The sequence below is a fragment of the Amblyomma americanum genome, chromosome 3 (genome assembly GCF_052857255.1).
Source record: "Amblyomma americanum isolate KBUSLIRL-KWMA chromosome 3, ASM5285725v1, whole genome shotgun sequence".
Taxonomy (NCBI): domain Eukaryota; kingdom Metazoa; phylum Arthropoda; class Arachnida; order Ixodida; family Ixodidae; genus Amblyomma; species Amblyomma americanum.
Window position 1 is genome coordinate 117,423,539 of NC_135499.1, and position 21,263 is coordinate 117,444,801.

The window sequence follows — 21,263 nt, forward strand, 5'->3', positions numbered from 1 at the left end:
TGCCTGATTTCTGCGGAAAAAACTGCTGGTCAAAAGTGATAAAAGTAGATTCCAGGTAAAACAGTACTAAGGTTAAAAAGTCATCTATGGAAATACCGGCTGAGTTCTGAAAAAAAATCGGGTCATTTTCCTCAATACATTCCCTAACAGCGGAGAACAAGGGGCCATGAGGGACTGAATAGAACAAATCTACAACATCCACTGAAAAAGCACTCCCAACATCAGGGTTGGTTTCAAAAATTCACAAATATCATTTGACCGTTTTGTCGAAAAAGGATCATTTACATGCAGCTTGGACAGGTGCTTAGTCAAATACATGCTAAGATTTTTCTGCCACGTGCCTTTTTTGGTTACGATAGTTCTAAACGGCATGCTTTGCTTGTGAGTTTTGACAGAAAAGAAAACTTTGAGCGCGCTCTTTTTGCTATCTCTAATCTGGTTAGTAAGGGTGCTCAACCCCAGACCATCACACAAGGCCATCGTGGCCGATTTCACTTTTGTGGATTTTTTAGATATTGGAACGAAATTCTTTCTAACCGCTTGAGTTGCTCTCGCTGAGTAGTCATCGCCATAATTTGAAAAAAGTTGCCAGCCGCCATGCTGTACGGCTCGCCTTTTCGGCACCGAGAAAGCTAGGTGGTCTTTGCTCCCGTACTGATAAAGAGAACAGCAAGGAACGAGGCTGCGGAACAAAGCACAGGAGACCGTTCGTAAAATGTGCTGAAGGGGTGGTCTACGAAATCCCCCTGTCTTGCGGGCACTCCTACATAGGCCAGACTGGCAGGTGCCTGAATGAGCGAACGAGGGAACATGAGAGAAACGTAGAGCAGAAAAAGGAAGGCACACATCTAACTAAGCACATTAGTAAGTGCCCGTCTCGCAATTGTGAGCCTTGTTTCACTGATGTGCGCATTCTGGGCAAAAGCTGGAATACTAATGCTAGGGAGTTGATAGAAGCGTTTTTTATCAAAAAGAAAGGCGACCTGTGCGTAAGTGACACATCGATAGTATTGTACGACTGTGAAAAGAAATTCCTGGAGCGCGCCTTATCAAGTCGTACTTGAGCTTTAGGTGACCCATCTGCACATGTGACGACAAGCTATTTAAGTACGTTTCACGCATGCAATAAAATCAGTTGGAAGTGGGCGCTTCGTCCTGTCACCTACCCTATGTGTCTTGCCCTTTTTTTGCGCCTAAAAACAATTTAATTATGAACCAAAACCAACTAGCCCAGCAGCAAGTGCTCTTAGCCAATAGGAAGGCGAGATTCGGCGGATTTTTTTCCGGCGGCAGAATTCGGTCCAGGACCGATCGGCCTTTCCGCTGGGTATTTCGGCGGAATCTCTGCCGCGGAAGCGGATTCCGCTCGCTCTCGCCGCCGAATGTGCAAGTGTGAACGCGCCAGAAGAGATTCCGCCGGAATACCCAGCGGAAAGGCCGATCGGTCCTGGACCGAATTCTGTCGCCGGAAAAAAATCCGCCGAATCTCGTCAGCCAATAGCAAGGCGAGTACCCGTGGCGAGAAACATGGCGGCGCCCTTCGATGCAGGACTCCTCGCTTCAGACAGAATTCGTCGCTGTTACTGCCTTTTTCAGCGCGTTCACTGGCCATAAAAGAGCCAGCGGTCTTTCGCTTTGTCTCATCTCGCCCGTAAGAAAACGTTTGATAAATTTGCTTTACTTTTTATTTCGGGCGACGATTCTTCCCCTTTAGGCTTAAGACGGGCGTCGAGTTGTTGACAACAATAGTTCCTGTCCTAAAAACCAGATGGCGCCACTGGGCGTTTAAAAAGTGAGAATGTTAGAAATGTCGTAACGTCCGACAAAATAGCTGCATTTAGCGTACGCAAGCGTGCATAAGGTTTTGGTATGTAGACAGCATCGATTAACCTCTTGCTACATCTGTGTACGCCGTGAGCAGACGACACACAGACGATGAGCGGCGATGCGGTGGCCGGGAAGTGTGAACGAGACAGCATATCGGCGGCCGCGGATTCCGCTTCCTCTCGCCGCCGAATGTCCAAGTGTGAACGCGCCATTAGTCTGTAAAAGCCGGAAACCCTATAGAACGCGTTTTTATAGGAGGTATTCACATGACGTCATCCGCAAGGGGCGCTAGTGGCCGGCGCGGCATTCGCCATGTTGGTGGTCGCGCGCGCGGCAGGAGCAGCATTTACCTGGCTTGTGATCTGTGAAATGTGAGTGTATTTAGCGTCTCGCCGCAGATCATTTCTGTCCGACCCGTAACACCGTGTGACTGAGTGGATACGCCGTGAACTGCGCGATGCAGAAAAGAGCGGGCACGCTGAAAATGTTACACTTTGTGGAAACGTCGACCCGTAGGAATGTGCAGGTGCCGGCGTGGTGTGCGACGTACTACAAGACGGCTGCCGTGCGTTGAATTCACCGATATTGAGGTCCGCCTTGTGCACGGCGTAAGTTTGCCGACAGGCCGAGGAATTAAAGTATGCTAATCTATGAGAGGGGGCAATTGCTTGACAAGCGGTCGAGCCGAACATCCGTGCTGAGGGTGCCGACGGCCGAAGTGCCGTTTTTTACCTAGGTGAGTAGTTAAACGTGTATGTTCGTTTAGCTAGCTTAACTTGTCATCTCTGTGTGCTGGAAGTGACGTGTTACTACTGAATGTAGCGGAATTGCTGCACATCGCGTTGCTGCGAACCGGCCTACAGATTCCAGGTCTTGTGCACTGGAAGCAACGCTACGTTTCTTCAAACCTGCAAAACATTCTTGCTGTCTGCCATTTGTGCTGCGAGTGCATGACAGTATTTGCTCGACCATTTTGTCGCGTAAACAAAGCAGCTATGACACAATATGCCTTTTTGCTGAAACAATGAGTATTCGGCGGTTCGCGGACTACAGCCGCTGGAAATATGAGTTTCAGCAGCGTCCGCTTAGGAATATGGGTAATTAATCATGTGTTGTGTTATCCACTATGTGTGCTGCATGAGTAGCTGACATTTATGAACTGATATTAAAAGCTGCAAGTCGTTTACATTCTTGCGTGCAATGCAGCCGGCCAGTTTTGCTGCCGATTTGCGGCACGCAGCTCAGTTAAATCACGGCACAGAATTCTTCTGCAAACTTTATGCACAATAAGCATTCTACAAAGAAAATTGAACGTTGTCGCATTTAACAACGTGCAAAGGTGTTACGGATCACCAACAATTCAGGCCGGATACCTCACGGCGCACCGTGACACTGCGCGATCTTTCGCGAAACGACCACAAACATGGCGCGTTTGCTGCGGCGACGCTTTCGCCGTCTGGTAGCGTGGCCTCAGTGAATACCTCCTATAGACTGCTGGGACCCAATATTTCACTAGGATGTCCTCCAGCGTACCATTATAAAAGAACTCCTCCCATAGATCTGTATGGAATAACGTTTCTACCTACAGAAAACGCAGGAGGTACACCTTCCGATCGATCCCTGTAAACCGCATGATGCCTCTTTTAATCGTATACAAACCATTACATCATCAAGTTTTGCACTAGACCTTCAGCTGGCCTGCTAGCTCAGTCGGTTAGAGCGTCGTGCTAATAACGCGAAGGTCGTAGGTTCGATCCCTGCGCAGGCCACATTTTATTTTTGTCCTTTTTTTCTCATGTCAACTTTAGGGATCCCTGAATACTGCATGATGCCACCTCTACGCAGTTTTAGCCGGACAGCGTTAAGAAGCTCGTGTCGCAGAAAAGCCGTTTGTCGGGCGGCGTTGTAATTCAATAATGGCTGCATTTGGGCGAGTTGGTTTTCCATTCTGAACGTAAAAGCGCAAAAACACAAGGACACAGACTAAGGCAGACAACACGAGCGCTTACTTCCAACTGATTTTATTTCATGCAAGAAGTGAAATTTATACTCTTGATAAGTGTCTGCACGTGCCCTGTAGGCATGTGCAGACACTTATCAAGAGTAAGAGTAAGCGCTCGTGTTGTCTGCCTTAGTTTGTGTCCTTGTGTTTTTGCGCTTTTACGTTCAGAATAAACAAACAAAAGTAATAGTTAGAAGGTTAACTATTGAGCATATGTAACCAGCCTACTAGTGTGCACGTCTTAGTTGTATTCTGATGTGCTACATCACTCAAAGTCCTGTGCCGAAAAAGGACCTCTTGAACAGAAAAAGCCTACTTTTCGAAATTGCAGTACATCCTAGGCAAAACACCATAGGATGTGTTTGTTTTCAAAAGATTATTTTTTCGCTCAGCGCACTGGCAGGAAATTCAGCCCAAGGTATTGGTGCTGCTTAACTGCGGGTGCTGCAAACGGAGTAAATTGAAACTAAACGCGCCCGTATAATACAATCTTGATGCAGGTTCAAGAACCATTTGTTGTAGAATGAGTTGTAGACCTAACACATCACTACAGCGTGTATCAAACACGAGGCCACAGTGTTTCTTTGATATGTAAAAACTCGTAAAAGCTTTATTTATTTAATTTTGTGGCGTTCAGCTCCAAACCCCGAGAAAGCCAAATCGAATCCTTGCCGCTGAGGCCGCGTTTCGATGGAAGTCTAATGCAAAATCCCTCTTGTGCTGTGTGATTCCACTGCACGTCACACAACCACAGACAGCCGAAATTGATATGGAATCTTCCACTACGACTAGACTAGCCTTATAGTCATAGCCCATGTACGGCTTCAAGAGGTTATACCACACAATATACATTATACGCACCGCCATTTATTTTGTGCCTGGGGACGACTCCTCATTTATTACGTTTTGTTCAACCCCGGAACTCCCGTTTGCTGTCAAATATTTTAATGTAAGGAAGAATACCCAATAATGCGCTGAACCCGCCCTAGAAAAATATGAAACAGAAAGGGGCATGGCTAATGATCGAGCGCGAGGTTTCTTTAGCTGCTCGTCCAAGCGACGTAGATGGGTGCAAGGTTTCTATATTTTCGTAGTTTATCTGCGGGCAAATTTAGAGGGTCGTTTCTAAGAGTTGAAATTTTGTTTTGCAATTTGGAACACAGCTGCAGTTATGATTTAGGGACACTGAATATTTGGTGTGTTTTTTTTTTCATTTGATATTTCTATTTCTGCCACTCGGGAAATAGTCCTTAAAATTAGATGTCATGCAATGCGGGCTAAAAAAAAGAATGTTTTCACATGTGTTCAGCACGCGGAACACCTTGTGCTGCTGGATAAAGAACCCGTAGCACATTAACTACGGGATGCAAAAGGGCGGATGACTAATTCCAAAACGGAGCTTATGCAGAATACTGTCCAACGGCTTTCCTCTCATATAAGGCTGTATGGTGAAAGAGTTTCGATGCTTGAATTTAAACGCAATACTTTTCTTACGTAACCAGAGTAAACGACGGCACAAAGGATTTAAGCTTTCCAGGCGAGACTGCACGTCCTGGTTTACCATCCTTACCGAGTTCGGTAGCAGACCTGCTCTGCAGTCTACTGAACTTGTGTACAAATTATACCTGATTTTGTTACGCAGTACGGCCCAGTTCTCAGCTACGGCGTCGTAACACACCAAAGGAGTAAGGCAATTCTTACACCTTCTTACACCTAAATAGCGATCTTATTTTGTCTTTATCTGTTCGGAACCTCGTAGGAACGGGCACAACAAAACGCGATCTTTTTCAGATAAAGTTGTGTCCCGTCTAATCCGCCTACGCAAGCTAACACGTTCAGCGTCGCGAACTGAAATTAAAATCACTATGTGCAACTGTGGTAAATAAGAACAGTTACAGAATGTAAACATAGCGTAGCGTAAACGCGAGAAAAAATTAAATTAATGTAAAAAGCTTTCGAAACTATTTCAAAACTTGTAGTGAGGCTCTCGAAGCGATGAGGCACTGCAGCTAATTAGCTCGAGAATGGCAGCAGGTTCCCAGGGGGAATCACGATATGCACTTCATGCACTTCATTAGTACGAGCAGCACCTTATATTATCCCTCAGGACTGAAGAAAATGCAACTTCTACCTCGACCGCACTCCCCAAATGAGGACGAAAGCTGGAGGCTAACGCAAAGACTCGAAATTGAATTAGGCAAAGCGTCCCACAGTAAGAAGATAATTATGCTAGGAGTAGCGTTAAAAGACCAAGAGTACACTGGTTTATGGAACAGATTGGAGCAATGATATGCTGTCGGAAATCAAGGAGAAGCACTTAAATTGTTCAGGATCCTTAATGCAGGTCAAATGCAATCAGTAATGCCACAGGGTAATCAGATGGACCCTTAGAAAAAGGGAATTTTGCAGTAGGTGGCGAGCAGCGAGTCAGATTAAGGATATGAGATTCTCAAATTCGCTGGGCAAAGTGTTCTCGCGGCCGGCGCATGAAGCGGCTAATTAGAGATCGATGGGGAGGCCTTTTTTCCTGCTGTAAAGGTTTCCTAGCTGATCATTACGGCGGTGATGTTTTAAAGGAGTCGTATGATTTTATTCTTAGCAAGCACACAGCATTACTGAGCTCCATTCATCCCTTTTTTCGACGGCCGGTGCGGGTCAGCAGTAACGAGAATGCTGCAACTTCTATAGTACTGGATGGTGAAGTACACTGAGCTAATTTCGGGGAAAAAGTGACCGTAGAGGTGAAACAAGGACCGTTATTCTGTTGTTAATGACTATAGTACGAATTATGTAAGGTTGAAAGATGACCTTCTGGGTGCTCCTTAACTTGGAAGCAACGACGCCGCGTTAAGGTTGTATTCGTCAGCAAGAAAGCACTGCACGCAATAATGGAAGTTGCACAAATACGGGTAAATAGATATGCAGGCTAACTTTATGCACGTAAAGAAAACATTTAAGAACCATCAACTGAACTAATGCGGAGGAAATGCGACAGCATTTTTCTTTCAGTCGCCAATCGATTCCAGTCCTGTTTCTATTCCCGTTCCAATCCAAGCCCTGCAATTTCGGACAAAATGCTTTTTTTAAACTGGAAAATTAGAAGACACTTTTACGGTAATAATGATGGTAATGGTCCATTCTTCTGATATGTTGCAAAATCTTTCTTTTCAAGGGTTTCCATCCGTCGCATTGAACAGTGAAGACCCAGTGAAGTCACATAGAAAACGAAAGGTGTACGCTTTTGACGACCGCAAAAACGTTGTTAGAAAAAGAATTCAAGACTGCTGTGGGGTGATGTGCAGATAAGTTGATTGTTGATATGTGATGTTGATATGAAAAGACTGCGTTCACAAATTGTTTCTCGTTCAAAAATGCTTTTGACCATAATTTCTAGGCATGTTATTCTATTTCTATTCGCAATCGCTTTCTATAACTTTTGCGGAGTCATTGTATGCCTTTTTTATTTTTGCTGAGTCATTCTTAGTCCGGTGTCTCTTTCCTCATCCCTACCAGTGGAAAGGGTGACGAGAGAAGAGGAGCATTTGGTAGTTGCCTGGTGGTGAGGGGGAATCTCCCTAAACGCACCTGCCACTGTTGGCAGGTGCAGGTTTCACACAGATGCCGGCAGCTTTCTTCTTCATGGCTGCCCTAAGCTATCACATTCAAAGGTCGTTTAAAAAAAAATTTCAAGTGTTTGGTAATTTTGTATTCATTAATTTGTCACGCTCGCTTTTGAATGAGGGGCTCGTGCTCGCAAATCGTGCACACAAAATTTATCAGCCTGAAGAAAAAGTAGTTGAAAGAAATGAGTAGGCAAGAGTCTATTAGCTGCGTATTCGAACTTAGAGCTTGCATTTGTGCAGGTGTTTATGCGGGACAAAGGCAAGCCGCCAAGCTCTCGGCCCACTCTGCGACGGTGCAACCGAGGACTAGCGCAACCGACACTGTATGACAAATTGTCGCGAGATGTTTCGTTCGTCTGAGGCGCAAACGTTCTTGTGCGAACTTGGCATATCTCGGCACGGCGAACCACGGCTGCAGGCCCCACAAGCAGGCAATCCGTCAGCTCCAGGCGAAGGGAACACGTTTCGACGACAGCCGCCTGTGCACCGCTGTTCCTGGCAATTCTTCGGTAAACACATTCCGTTATGGGCCATGATGAATGATCCACGAGGGGTAGCGGCGGAACCTGGAAGTTACCATCCTTTGTGCATGGTAACAGTTGAAGTGCACAGAACTAGAGAGACCACGAAGAGTACGGTAACCTCTGAAAGCGTCATTATAATCCCGAAAAAAAAAAACGGCATGAGACACTGGGGTTGCGTACGTTCAGCAATTTTTCCACCCTTTTCAACGGAACTTCCTCTGAAGTTATAGCCTACTAATCGAAATTTCCTTCTGGGCAAAGGGCATAAATAATAGTGCCGGGGCGAAAAACAATAAACATTAACCAGCGTTTCTAATTCATTCACTCTTGATAGCGCCGTTGAGGGCAAACTGGTGGGCGCTGAGGATTATCTCGGCATATATGGATTTACGCCTTCGTAAGCCTTGTTTGCTTCAGTAGTCGGCCTACCATGTATATTTGAATAACCCAGAATTGACCTCCCGCATGCAAGTGCACAAGAAGAGCTGACGCGGATGGCGCGGAAGAGAAGGAAGACCTGATGCAAAATTTTTTTGTTAAACTCCGTTTCCCTCACTGAAGTGCGTTGCGTAATTGTAATGGGGGTCCTAATTTAATTCAAAACTAAGGTGATTTCTACGGGAGGCAGAAAATTTAATAAGCAAAGGTCTAAGTGTCCTTTCGATTAATATGATTTTGGCACTGCAGTGAGCATTAGCGAAAAGGAATGGTAGAAAAGGCATGCGATGACGATGGCGCTGACGGGGGCAATAAAGTGCTGCTGTTTACTTGCAAGAGGAGGAAAAGCAGGGTAAATCTTTCATCCTATCGGCTCATGTGTAGTATGTTCACAGTGCCTCTTACCGCTTGTTGACGGAAACACCAATAAAAGATTAAATGAAGAGGAATTGGTTCAGGAAGAGACACCGGCTTTAAAAATGCATGACTGACACTGCTTACGCTAAGATTCATAACATTTGGCGACATTTCGTCTCAATAATCAAGTATCACTTTGTATTTTGTTCGTATGCCTGCCATAACTTTTTCCTCCTACCATTTCGGTTCGGAAAATGACTCACCTTTTGATGCACTTAGCTGTAGTCGGTAGATAACGCAGTGTTTACAGAGTAACGACGCCAAACCGGCAGCAGTATTTATTTCGCAACAGAAAAATTACTAATGTCACCTCTCCTAGATCCAGTTATTAGCTTCAGACCAATGAAATTTCACTATTAATATGTCGACATGACGGCCAAAAGCAACGCGCCAGGTTCAGTTTTGAGATCAACAAGTTGTAGTCTGTGATCCTTGTGGTAAACTTCGTTATGAAAGAATGCGGGAGGGCGAGGTTCGATACATCAATATCTGTCATTTATTTCGCTTCGCGGAACTATGCAACCCTTCCAGGAAAAGACCCCCAAGGAGTTTCATTAGGTCTTAATCAGTTAGAATCAGCTCATGCTTTTTTCGGTTCATAGCAGGCAATGCCTAAAAGAAGGTTTACTCACTGATTCGCTGGCTGGGCAGACAGGTACTTGTTAGCCTATAGAAAAGCAGTCGCGCAATGAAAACCCTATTCAGGATCGTCTGCACGTTTTCGAGGCTCAGTTTAGTAGCCTTGCCACGCAATTTCTTGTCAGCAGCTATTTCATTATGTTTGTGCTTGTGCCCAAAGTAATTACAATCACACTCTTCATGTGATCCAGTGATGATTCTCTGTCGTCAAGATTCTGTATGTGAAAGGACCTTCAGTGCCCGGGCAAGGCTGGAAATGATTCTTCATTATTAAACTAGGACTTGATTACCGCACACTTATCCAAATGGCTTCCCAGTCGAAATAGAAACTGTCCAGTTTTGGGAGGAGCCGTAACTCATGAATGTTAATCTGTGAATGAATGTTAATCTGTGCAAGCCTACTATCGTCTGTGCGTGTTTTGGTGAATGTGTTCCTCACATCTTCTGTTTTGCACCACACGCTCAGGAGATTCTTGGAGGCGTTCCGCAACCACAGCACGCACCACGCTCACCTCATTAAGGGCTGCGGAAAAAAACATGAATGCATTCAAATTGTGCTATTGATGTTTTGACTGCTTGACCTCTCCGTCCACATTTAGAGGTCACCCAAGTCACAGCGTTTAGGTTCTTCAGCAAGGCTTCTTGACACATTCACTAAACATACTTTAAAGAACAGTGAAATTGGTTATTTGCACACAGCTACGGCTATAGGCCGTTTGTCATGACAAGAGCGCAACGATAAGCGGACGGGCAATTTTTGTATTATAATTATTAACTATAATAATATAGGGAATAGAATTTTAGAATATATTAATGTTAACCTCTGGCACAACGCGTTCGGAATGGTTCGTAAAATGTTAAACGCCGCTCTGCTCCAATAAGTGCTGCCCGGTGCTAAAGACTGCTCCTCAGGCTTACAAGAATAGCCGTCCCTACCTTCGCCCAATTATATTTTCTGCAAGTAGACGATTAGATCTGACAGACAGTGAACGCTCATAAAAAAAGGGAATTCCTCGACATTGAATAATGCTCTTCACATTTTCGAGGATTCACTTCGAACTGTTAACATATGCGTGCAAAACTAAATTCATTTATTATCTTTTGCCGCTGATTCCTTAAGTTTACTCTCTCGAAATTCTCAGCGCCTCGAAATAGGTGAGAAAAAGGCCGTCATTACGAAAGAACTAGATTTTGTTCGTAAAAGTTTACCTGCTGTTGTTTTTTTTTCGCTCTATTAATGAAGCTCATTTTTCCTTGTGTGCTCCTGGATGTCAGATTTTTTAGATTTCATGCGCGCTTTCTAAAGAGCACATCACCTTCACAGGCGACGCTTGTAAAAGAGAGACATCGTAGCCCTGGCCTAGGCTGAGGAGGAAAAAACAGTTGGACGAGAAAGTGTGAAGCTTCAAAACGCAAGCAAAAGAAAATAGTTTGTAAGGTATATTTTTTTCACCTATATTTCCAATGAATGGTGACCGCAAAAATCTTGAGATCTTGTAAATGTTTTCTTGTCCTGCCATTAAAAAAGAAAAACGAAACAAATAATTTTTAATATATTATTATGTGGGATAACCATCAAGAACCGAGCCCCTCTCAGTCACAGTATGTTATCATGCTGGTGCTTCAGCGCTCAAAAGTTAACTGACTCCGTTGTCATGACACAACTACAAAATATGAGCTGACTGGAAAAGGGCCAGGGTACAAAATTTCTTCAGACAGACTTCAGACTTTCCACATACCTTTGTCGATAAAGGCTGTAGAGAGCTATAGGTAGCAACTCCTGTTTATAGACTGTGTATAGACTGCCGACATGCAACTTATAGATGTATGGACATACATTTTAGTACAATTTTTTTCTAAACACAGTCTAGAGACCATGAACAGACAGGAGGAAATATGTATAAGAAGGCAGTAGAGCCTATAGGAAGTCTTTAATGTTATTAGGGCTGCCTGATTCATACGAATTTCCTGGAAGATAAAAACTTGGGCTGGGTTTCGATGGGAATTAGTTACGTGCAGCCGGCTGGCTATTGTGGGTAGAGAAATTCAGAGTACCGCTTTTCTTTTCCAGCACCGGCGGGTTTTCCGCGCGCAGACGCTGACGCTAGGAGAAAGAGAAAAGAAATGTAGTGAAAGCACCTCACCAACGTTGGAGCCAATCGGGCGCACGGACCTGAAATTTAAGTTGTTACCAACGCTATCGATCATCACTCCTCTACAAAGGTTCAATAATGAACGCCTCATTAGAGCGACGTTAACATGAGCACATAACTATTTACGTTAGAAACGCGTTTCCACGTAGCTCAGCGTCTTGATATGGCTTGATACAAAGCATCGAGAGTTTCGCCTCAGGTAGATATTGAGGTTAGACTCGTAAGTCTTGCACCATAAACATTATAGATACATTTGTGCTCTCTGACTTCTCGCAGGTACTACCTACCCGAGCTACACATACGGATTACCGAGAGGCTGCACTGGTGAAGGATGGAAAGCGGAAGCGGTGGTGCTGGCTCTTGGACCGAGAGCGAGCACAGCGCAGCACTTGACTCCCTTGTGGCTGCCATCGAGAACTTCACATTAGACCACCAGGAAGGAGGAAATCCGGAGGTAGCCTTCGACGAAAGCTATCTGGCCAACCTATCCCTCGCTCAGATACGCTGCTACATCGCCGCTCTCAACGAGTCGCAAGCGTACCTTCAAGGTGTGTCTCATTTTTTTGTTTCAACAGAGGGAAGTGACCTGTGCGGCGCCTACAACCATTCAAGCGGTGTCTGTCGAAATCATCATAGCATACTCAGCGCCAAAGCTTACTGTCAGCGAGTAGGAGCGCCCCAATGAGCTGACTGCTCGTGAGGCCTCCACATGGGCAATAATAATAATAATATTAATTGGTTTTTGGTGGAAAGCAAATGGCGCAGTATCTGTCTCATATATCGTTGGACACCTGAACCGCGCCGTAAGGGAAGGGATAAAGGAGGGAGTGAAAGAAGAAAGAGAGAAATAGGTGCCGTAGTGAAGGGCCCGTGGGCCCGTGTGCTGTGCGATGTCAGTGCACGTTAAAGATCCCCAGGTAGTCGAAATTATTCCGGAGCCCTCCACTACGGCACCTATTTCTCTCTTTCTTCTTTCACTCACTCCTTTATCCCTTTTCTTACGGCGCGGTTCAGGTGTCCAACGATATATGCCATGGGCAAGGATTTCTCTGTTTATTGGGCGCCTACAAATATTCAATTGGGTCTGCAAGAAGGGCTTCAAGTGACTCCATATCATCAGCTGAAGCTGTCCACCTGCCTGAAAAGCCAGTTTTGTCATATTATAAAAATAACATTCGTATATGATCTATCGGCTACATCCCACCACTTCCAGACAGTTTTACCGGGGAATCCACATTTCTAAATTCTGTTTCATATAATGATTCTGACTGTTTATGGGAAAGGAGGAGGCCTGCAGCTGTGGCTTGTGTGCTGTACGATGTCAGCGCATGGTGAACTCACTCAGATAATTGAAATTTATACGTAGTCCTCCACTACGGAAACTATTTATCGCTCCCCTCTTGCATTTGCTCCTTATCTCTTCCGTCACGGAGTCGTTGAAGCGTGCACCGATAAGAGAGTTACAGAGCCTTACTTTTCCTTAAATTCAAATTTTTCTTCTCTCCTATGCCAGAATTGTGTGGGTGGGCACGTGATAGCGGACAGACATCTACTACGCGAAGCAAAGAAACAAACCACTGAAGGATAACCCTCTAAAAATATTTCGGTCAGTAGTAGCAAGCCACTCAATATCGCAACACGGCTGACGGCTACCTGCGACCATTGTCGTCCTTCTGAAGCTCGAAGTCGTCCGCTAGTAGCGTAAGATGCTCGCAGCCCCCATTAACACCGTAGACTTTCTTATAACACCTCCTATGGAGAAAATGCACTGCAGGATGCGGCAGAAACTTAAGGCGTGATTTCCTGACGGGGTCTCTGCACCCGTAACAAAGGGAGCAGCCTACAGCAGTACATCAAAGATCTGGTACAATAACTGACATCAATAAATATTAACAAAGAAGCCGCGTTACAAATACACGCTTACATTCTATACAGCATGGCTCTACTTACTCGACCACTATGGACTGGAGCAGCAGATTTGTTTTTTTTAAGTAATCTGAATCATATTGAACATTCGCTCATGTTACACGAACACGTTAGAAAAGGTTAACAAGAGGAAGCACACATTTATCACTGTTCCTTGACAGTGTCAACAGAAAACAAAATTGCCCGAAGTTCACGTTTGAACGTTTTTCCGGGCTGGTAGAAGTCCAAAATAGCAGCATAGTTATTTAACTTATATATTACCTGATATTCCTGATCTTGCTTTCATAATTTGTTCTGGCTTTTTTATTTCTGCATTTTAGGTTACGAATCTCACATTGTGCCAAGACAGGTGTGTAAACGGCGTGGAATATCTTTTTATATATTTGCTACGCCAGTATACATAATTAGATTTTATTTGCTAGTAAAAGATCAAATGTGGGGAAAAGTGGTTCCCTTTACAACAATCTAATAGGGCTGGTTTGATTGACAAAAACTCGGAGGAGACGTCTTTGCAGCAGTTGTAGACTGTCATAGTTCCATTTTGTCGTCGTTTCCTAGACTAGAATGCCGTACAAAAAGTTTAGATTTGAACAGGGAGTAGTAGAGTGATTGCTTTACCCAGAGAGGTAGAAGACAGGCTATATATATTTATAAGGCATCCGACAGACTTCGCGAGTTCAGAGAGCAGGTGATTGACATGATCGAGGGGTCCAAGACAACTCTATATGTACACCAAACCATACCCCAGGAAACTTTTGTGCACTAACTTGTTCAAAGTCTTTCGTCTTTACTGCATTGAAGTGTAGTTTGTTTTGTTCCAACCATGTGGATAGTTCGTAAGATGAACTCTTTTCTGAGTTGGATGGTTTGAAGGTGTTGGACAGATCAGTTTCACTGTTTTTGTTGAGCCGATTCATTGTGAGCCTACGTAAGCGAATGGTGAGCTTTTCTCAATGCCGTAGCATTAAACGAAAGTGATTGTGGTTGACAATTGCTGCTCAAGAACATTCATGCGTATTCGACCTATCATGCAGTCGTAAGTCGTTGCATTTTTTGTTTCATTTGAGATGTCGTCGGATCCGATGCATTTACTAAGCCTAGACAACGCACATTTCATTCATTCATTCATTCATTACCTTGTTGACTCGTTTGTTCAATCCCTCTTCAATGCGCCCCTGAAATACCACAGAGGCTTGACATTGGTCTACAATATCGTAATGATGAACTTAGCAGTTGTGATGACCCCCATAATGCGCAGGTCCACACGGGACGGAGAGGGCAAAGAGACACCGTATGGCTCAGTTTAAACAAACAGATATATTCAATAATTATACATGATTAAGATTCAGAGGCTGGGGCGTCCGAGCTTACGTGCCGACGACTTCATGGGGACGATGGAGGGGCTCCGGAGTTGAGCTCGAGCGGTTGCTGGCAGAAGCTGCACGCCGTCGGGCTTCGGCGCTGAAGGCCCTCTTGGCGAACGATGTCGTCCTGAGCGTCCTTCTTTCGTACTGCTTGTCGATTTTTATATCCTCTTCTCCACACTCCCTAGGGTGAGGACGCCCACGCCGGAGGGGAAGGAGGGGGGCTAGGGCTTTCACTTGGGCGCACAAACATACCACCGCACTTATGGTCTCGCCCCCCTCACGTGTTGAGTCCGAGGGAAAGAAGGTTGTCTTCGAGGTAGCGCATAGCGTCGGTTGTGGTAAGGCGCGCTCTGGCCCGCTGACAGTTCCCGCGGGTCACCGGCCTCCGCTCTCCATCCATCAACTGACACTCGCTCCTCAAGGTAAGGCGCGCTCTGGCCCGCTGACAGTTCCCGCGGGTCACCGGCCGGGAAAGTGGTCCCTTGTCCTGGGATGTGCTCGGGAGGCCTCCCCTAGAACCGCCACGGCAATTGGGGAGGATAAAGCCCGTTTCCCCGCGGCGGCGGCGGCGGGTCCGGTTGGGTCCGGTTGGGCTTAAACCCCTTCGTTCTGGTCGTCACTCTCAAAGAGCATGGCTGGGTAATTGATGATGCCGCTGTCATCTGGGTCTCCGTCTACGCCGCGCCGTCGAACGCGGAACCTCGTAGCACACACAAGGAACGTCACACTCGCTCACCGTCCAGAAGAATGTTCTCCGAACATTTGAGTCCATGCAGCTCCCCTTGTCTTTCTGAATCGCCTCGCACAGTGCGCCGGACAAAACACTTTTCGCTGCACTCAACACCACTGCACAACACCATATGCCTCCGCTGTCATAACTGGCGTCTCCAGGGGCAGCACTGATCTTCTTTTATAGATAAACATGAAACTCAGCACCCAAGCCTCTCCTTTCTAGTCCAAACTGGACGAAATAAATTTACCACAGTTACAAAGGAGCTCCCACTTCTAGCACGATCACGGCACAGACAAAAATATAGATAACGAAAGGAAGTAGGGCAGGTTCTGCATGCGCTCCGCATGCTCTCCTGTGAAGGTGTTACTTAATGACAGAAAGGTTTAACTACCAACTCCGATAACTTAACACATAAGCACATAGCAATGTTATGAGCTGCGGCATTACACAATTCTAACCAGTTCACAACTCCGCTCTGTTTACGCCATTAGTCCGACTTAGCTTTCCGATTTCGCAGCGGATATCGGCCTTCATGAGTCATACTAAGTAAGTCTGTGACCCTTTGTCTGCTTTGGGACTCGCGAGGGCTCGTGGCAGGAGCCTCTCCTGGCGTTATCTGCGCGGCAACCTCGTGCGCTTCTTCTTCTGGCAATGCATGAACTAAATCCGGTGGCATTCCGGCCGTCACCTCTGGCGCCTGCCGAACAGATGCAGGAGAGGGCGTTTCTTGCGAACTATCTGCGCGCTCCGCTTCACTTCTGCCCCCATCAAAATCCGCGCTTTCCCTTTCCTCATTTCGTGAATACTGAACCGGTGCCGACTTGAGGCGATTTGCGTGTATCCTTATCAAGCGCCGGTTCACGTCTCGGACTCTGAAGTTTACCGCAGAAAACTTCTCGACAACCTCGCACGATCCTCTCCACTTCGTCTGGAACTTACGAGCTAGCCCAATCTGCCTTTGGCAGTTCTCAATGTACACGCTGTCCCCCACATTAAACGGCGCGTCTCTAGCACTGCGATCGTGCACCTCCTTCCTGCGCTTCGCCGCTTTCTTTAAGGCCTCCTTTGCGATGTCCCTCGCCACTTGCTAGCGCGATTCTAGCTCAACCTTATAGTCGTCCAGTGAAGCGTATGGGACACGACGGGGGCCCTCTGGCACTTCACTAGGCTGGTCCGGGTCTCGGCCGTAGAGAAGAATGGCGATTCGCCCGTGCTCTCGTGTGCTGCGGAATTGTAGGCAAACATTGCATGCGGGAGCCACAAGTCCCAGTCCCGCTGATCGCGCGAAACAAAATGTGACAGGAACCCGGCCACGGTTTGATTCAGTCGCTCCACCGCGCCGTTGCAAGCCGGATGGTACGGTGTTGTCTGCTTCTTAGCGATCTTAAGCAGCTCGCAAACTCTCCTCATTAGCTGCGACACGAAGTTCGTTCCCCGATCTGTCAAGAGTTGCCTCGGGGGTCCATGTCGGAGCACGATCTGTTCGACAAATGCTCTTGCAACCGTGTCTGCCTTCTGATCTGGGAGTGCTACCGCTTCCACGTATTTCGAAAGGTGATCGACAAATACAAAAATGTACTTGTTTCCGGAAGTGGTCGTGGGCAATGGGCCCATTATGTCCATACCTGTCCGCTCGAAGGGAGCCGAAACCTCAGAGGACGGCTGAATTGGAGCTGGTCTTCGTCCCTTGGGTGTTTTTCTTTCGAGACAGGAATTACACTTCGCACAGTAGTCTCTAACATCCTGTCGCATGCCACTCCAAAAGTACAAACGCTCCACACGCCTGCGTGTCTTCGCTACGCCAAAATGACCGGCGCATGGCGCATCGTGAAACGCGCGAAGAACCCTTTCTGTCCACGACCGAGGTATGACGACTCTCTCCCAAGCGGTTTTCTCTGGTCTCCCTTTCCTGGTTGGCCTCGTGCGCCGACACAGGGTGCCGTCTTTGCCAATGAAATAACCTAGCTGTTCGGGGTGAGACGGTGCGCCCTCTAAGCTTTCGATTATTCGCTTCAGGTCAGGATCTTTGCACTGCTCTGTGCGTAATTCGGCGGGGTCGACTACGGGGACAAACTCATCTATAGCTGCCACGGCAGCTGTGCGGCTGAGTGCATCAGCATTCAGATGTGTCTTTCCTGAGTTGTGCTCAACTTCGAAGCAGTATTCCTGCAGGTGTAGATTCCATCTAGCGAGTCGCGAGCTAGGGTCCCTGACACTCATCACCCATTTCAGAGGATGGCAGTCTGTGACTAGCTTGAATTTACGGCCGTAAAGGTAGCATCTGAAGTGCTTTACTGCCCAGACAACGGCGAGGCACTCCCTTTCCGTAGCTCCGTACTTTTGCTCTGTGGGGCTCAGCTGTCGGCTAGCAAAAGCAACGGGATGTTCTTTGCCCTCGATAACCTGAGATAGCACGGCACCAACTGCGAACTTTGACGCATCTGTGGCCATAACGAAGGGCAAATTAAAACCCGGGTGGCGCAACAGCGGTGCACTCATTAGCTTCCTTTTCAGGGCCCCAAAAGCATCCTCCGCGTTTTCGTCCCAGCGAAAGGCGACATTTTTGGCTGTTAAGGCGGTGAGCGGCTTAGCGAGCTTGGTGAACTCCTCTATGTGCCTTCGGTAGTAACCGATCAGGCCGAGAAACTGCCGGACCTGGCGGACGCTAGTCGGGGATGGAAAATCCGAGACACACCTTAGTTTCTCAGGGTCCGGTCACACGCCGTCAGCTGAAACAACGTGCCCGAGGTATATCATTTCGTTTTTGAGGAATTGGCACTTAGAGGGCTTCAGCTTGAGACCCGCTCCTCTTAGTCGCACCAAAACCTGCTCAATATCGCGCAAATGGTTCTCAAAACTGTCACTGTATATGATTATGTCATCCATATACACGAAGCACAGCCTCCCCAGAAGACCTGCCAGGATAACATCAGCGGTTTTCTGCCAGACAGCAGGGCTGTTGGCCAGACACATCGGCATTCTTTTCCATTCATAGTGCCCTGAGGGCGTGTTGAATGCCGTTTTCTCGGCCTCTGCCGGATCCATTGCTATCTGCCAGAATCCCGCCGCCATGTCCACTACCGTGAAGTACCTGGCAGAGCCCAGCTGAGAAAGCGTCTCCTGTATATTGGGGATGGGGTATGGATCGATGCGAGTTACGGCATTTAGTTTGCGGTAGTCCACTACCAATCGATACGAGCCATCTGGCTTTTCCACCAATAGTGCTGGTGCTCCCCAGGGTGACTTTGAGTGTTCGACAATGCCGCGATCAATCAGGTCCTGCACCTGCCGCTCCATCTCCTCACGTTGGGAGTAACGAATCCTGTACGCACGCTGGTAAACGGGCGATGAAGTGCCGGTTTCTATTCTGTGCTTTATAACGCCACAGCAGCCCAAATCCAGGTTGGACGCGGCGAATACCTCCGAGTAGTCGTTCAGCAAACCAGCCAGAGCCTCCCTCTCCCTGGATTTTACGTGAGAAAGATCTAACGACACTTTTGGAGCAGCTGAAGGACTAGCATGCTCTACAGTTGCGAGTGCCGTATCGGTGGGCTCACGTTTCTCTATCGCAGACGTGAAGAAAGCCAATGTTTTGTTCTTGGGAAGGCTCAGTGGCTGCTGGCTACAGCTAACCACCCGTAGGGGCACTCTGTGAGCGTCATTAACTGTCACGAGGCACGCGGCTGCCTTCAGGCCATTGCTGAGAGAGTCGACCGGCTCAAGCACTCCCACGGCGCCGCTCTCTACATCTGAAGGCACAAACGCGTACGAAATGTGCTCCGACCAAGGAAGGACGACCGCCTCATCGACCAGCCTGACGGCAACCCACGAATATACCTTCTCCAATGATCCCACTGTTTGACGGGTGTCAATATCGGTAATGCGAACCTCAGCCCCTCTCCTGTTCGAAAACGGAACTTTTGAGCCGCCCGCATTAACCTCTTCCTCAGAGAATGAGACTACTACCTTCCCTTTTCTCAAAACATCCTGCCCTAATATACCTGACACTCCGTTTGGCAGAGACACTGTGTCCGGGCATACGTAGCAGGGGTGCTCCCATGCAATTCCGCCGAGAGAGAAGTGTAACCGGTAGAGTCCACTTATGCCAAGAGGATCCCCCGTTATGCCTACAAATTTGGTTGCCATACCACCAGACGCTTCCAACACCTCGCGGTCCCCCTTCCTTCAAAGCGTGTTAAAACTGCTCTCCTTAAGCAATGTCACCTTTGACCCCGTATCTATCAACAATTCCATGCAGCAACCATTTAACTTGCAACGCACAACAGGGCATGCCTCGTCGGCCACACAAACCACCACCACCTCATCATCCACTGCTCCCTCCCCACGCTCCTCAGGCTGGGGAGGACTATCTAGTTTTTTGTCTCGGTATCTGGAGCCCCGCTGTAGGCTTGCTTAGGGCGTGTCTCGCCTGCTTCTCTTTGTGGCTCCCCACGGCGCACGTTTTGGCAGAACCTGGCGATGTGTCCGCGACCCTGGCAAGCGAAGCATACGATTTCCTCAAAATCTCGCATACCGCGCCTGTAGCTTTGTGGCGGTCTCCGGTTTCCAGCGAATGGGCGCTGTTGAGCGCGCGCTTCAACCTGGCGTTCCACCTGCTGAGATAGCAGCTGTTCTAAGCGATCTAACCGCTCTGTCAAGAGAGCAACGTCAGGGTTGAGCACCGCTCTCTCTATGACGCGTACTCTCGCTGCGGCTGTCGTTAACGCCTCATTTCGTTCCTCATCCAATGCGGCCTACACGGCTTGGTCGAAATTGCTCGGCTTGCGTGAGAGCACGAACCGGCGCACGGGGTCTTGCAGACCAACCACGAACAAAGCGGTCATTTCCTCTTTAAGTATATCCTACGCGTATTTCTTCTTTAGCTGGTCTCCTTCCTCCTCCCTGCTTAACGTATCGCGCACTAAGCGCTGAAGCCGCGACGCAAACGTTCGCACGTCCTCCCCTACCATCTGTCCGGCGTCACGGAACCTCTGTACCCGCACGTGACGTGGTTCAGTGTCGAAATGCTCAAATGCGAGCTTCTTAAATTCCGCAAATGATTTTGTGGATTTTACTTTTTCGTCTCGCCATGTAAAATCATGAGCAGCTCCTGCCATCTTACACCTCGCCATTCCCAGCATTTGAGCATCGGACCATCCCCCCATTTTCCCAATCTCTTCTAGCATGGAAAAGAAATCGCAGATTGGAACCCCTGTATTATCTCCTGTAAACGTCGGAATGTCGCTTCATAATGCCAGCATGCTTGCTCCGAGCGACGGCTGTGGAGTGGGAGCTCCCTCAGATAAAGACATTTCTTTTTTTCAAGCCCTCCGGTGCCTCAAGCCTCTCAAATGGGGGTAAAAGTTCCACAATCAGTCCCGTGATTCCCTTTTGATTACAATTTTGAAGTCATGAATGTCGCAGCATTCAGAGGACATTTGCTTTTGAGACCCCACTTCTGACACCAGTGTGATGACCCCCATAATGCGCAGGTCCACACGGGACGGAGAGGCAAAGAGACACCGTATGGCTCAGTTTAAACAAACAGATATATTCAATAATTATACATGATTAAGATTCAGAGGCTGGGGCGTCCGAGCTTACGTGCCGACGA

At 47.3% G+C, this 21,263-nt stretch overlaps 1 protein-coding gene and 1 non-coding gene across 2 annotated transcripts in view; both read left to right on the forward strand.

Moving 5' to 3' along the window:
• The window catches only part of LOC144123256 (diuretic hormone receptor-like), a 190,650-nt gene that overhangs the window by 75,162 nt on the left and 94,225 nt on the right, over positions 1-21,263 (forward strand). Inside the window, exon 2 of the mRNA XM_077656116.1 lies at positions 11,900-12,171. Within this exon, the coding sequence (XP_077512242.1) occupies positions 11,955-12,171 (217 nt within the window). The 5' untranslated portion in view covers positions 11,900-11,954. The remainder of the gene's footprint in view (positions 1-11,899; positions 12,172-21,263) is intronic.
• On the forward strand, positions 3,523-3,596 carry TRNAI-AAU (transfer RNA isoleucine (anticodon AAU)). Its single transcript has one exon. It is a non-coding gene; the product is annotated as a tRNA-Ile (tRNA).